This window comes from Penaeus monodon, chromosome 32 (assembly GCF_015228065.2).
Source record: "Penaeus monodon isolate SGIC_2016 chromosome 32, NSTDA_Pmon_1, whole genome shotgun sequence".
Taxonomy (NCBI): domain Eukaryota; kingdom Metazoa; phylum Arthropoda; class Malacostraca; order Decapoda; family Penaeidae; genus Penaeus; species Penaeus monodon.
In genome coordinates this window covers 3,163,116-3,163,383 of record NC_051417.1, presented here as the reverse complement: position 1 = coordinate 3,163,383, position 268 = coordinate 3,163,116, and the positions used below count along the sequence as shown (strand labels likewise).

Below are 268 nucleotides of genomic sequence, written 5' to 3'. Positions count from 1 at the left end.
CGATCTATAGAGTTTCTTGAAAGACTTACCTATAAAGGAACCGGCCACAAGTCTCCAAGAGGTTGCATGCCATCTCCACATGATGATGGCTGAAGTCCTGCAGTAACATTCTCAAGCACTGTAAAGCCTCACTGCGTGGATACACTTTGAACTTAACCAACTCTCCAATGAATCTCACAACCTTTATTTTAGACTCGATATTTATTTGGTCCTGTGGGCAAGAATTAACATAATGATATTGGGATCCTGTTTGTTTTATATGGAATTA

At 39.6% G+C, this 268-nt stretch overlaps 1 protein-coding gene across 1 annotated transcript in view; it reads right to left on the bottom strand.

The window, feature by feature from the left end:
* LOC119593291 (regulator of nonsense transcripts 2-like) overlaps nucleotides 1-268 on the bottom strand; it is a gene marked incomplete at its 5' end in the record, with an annotated part of 18,619 nt that overhangs the window by 9,105 nt on the left and 9,246 nt on the right. Inside the window, one exon of the mRNA XM_037942220.1 lies at nucleotides 30-211. Coding sequence (XP_037798148.1) covers nucleotides 30-211 — 182 coding nt within the window. The remainder of the gene's footprint in view (nucleotides 1-29; nucleotides 212-268) is intronic.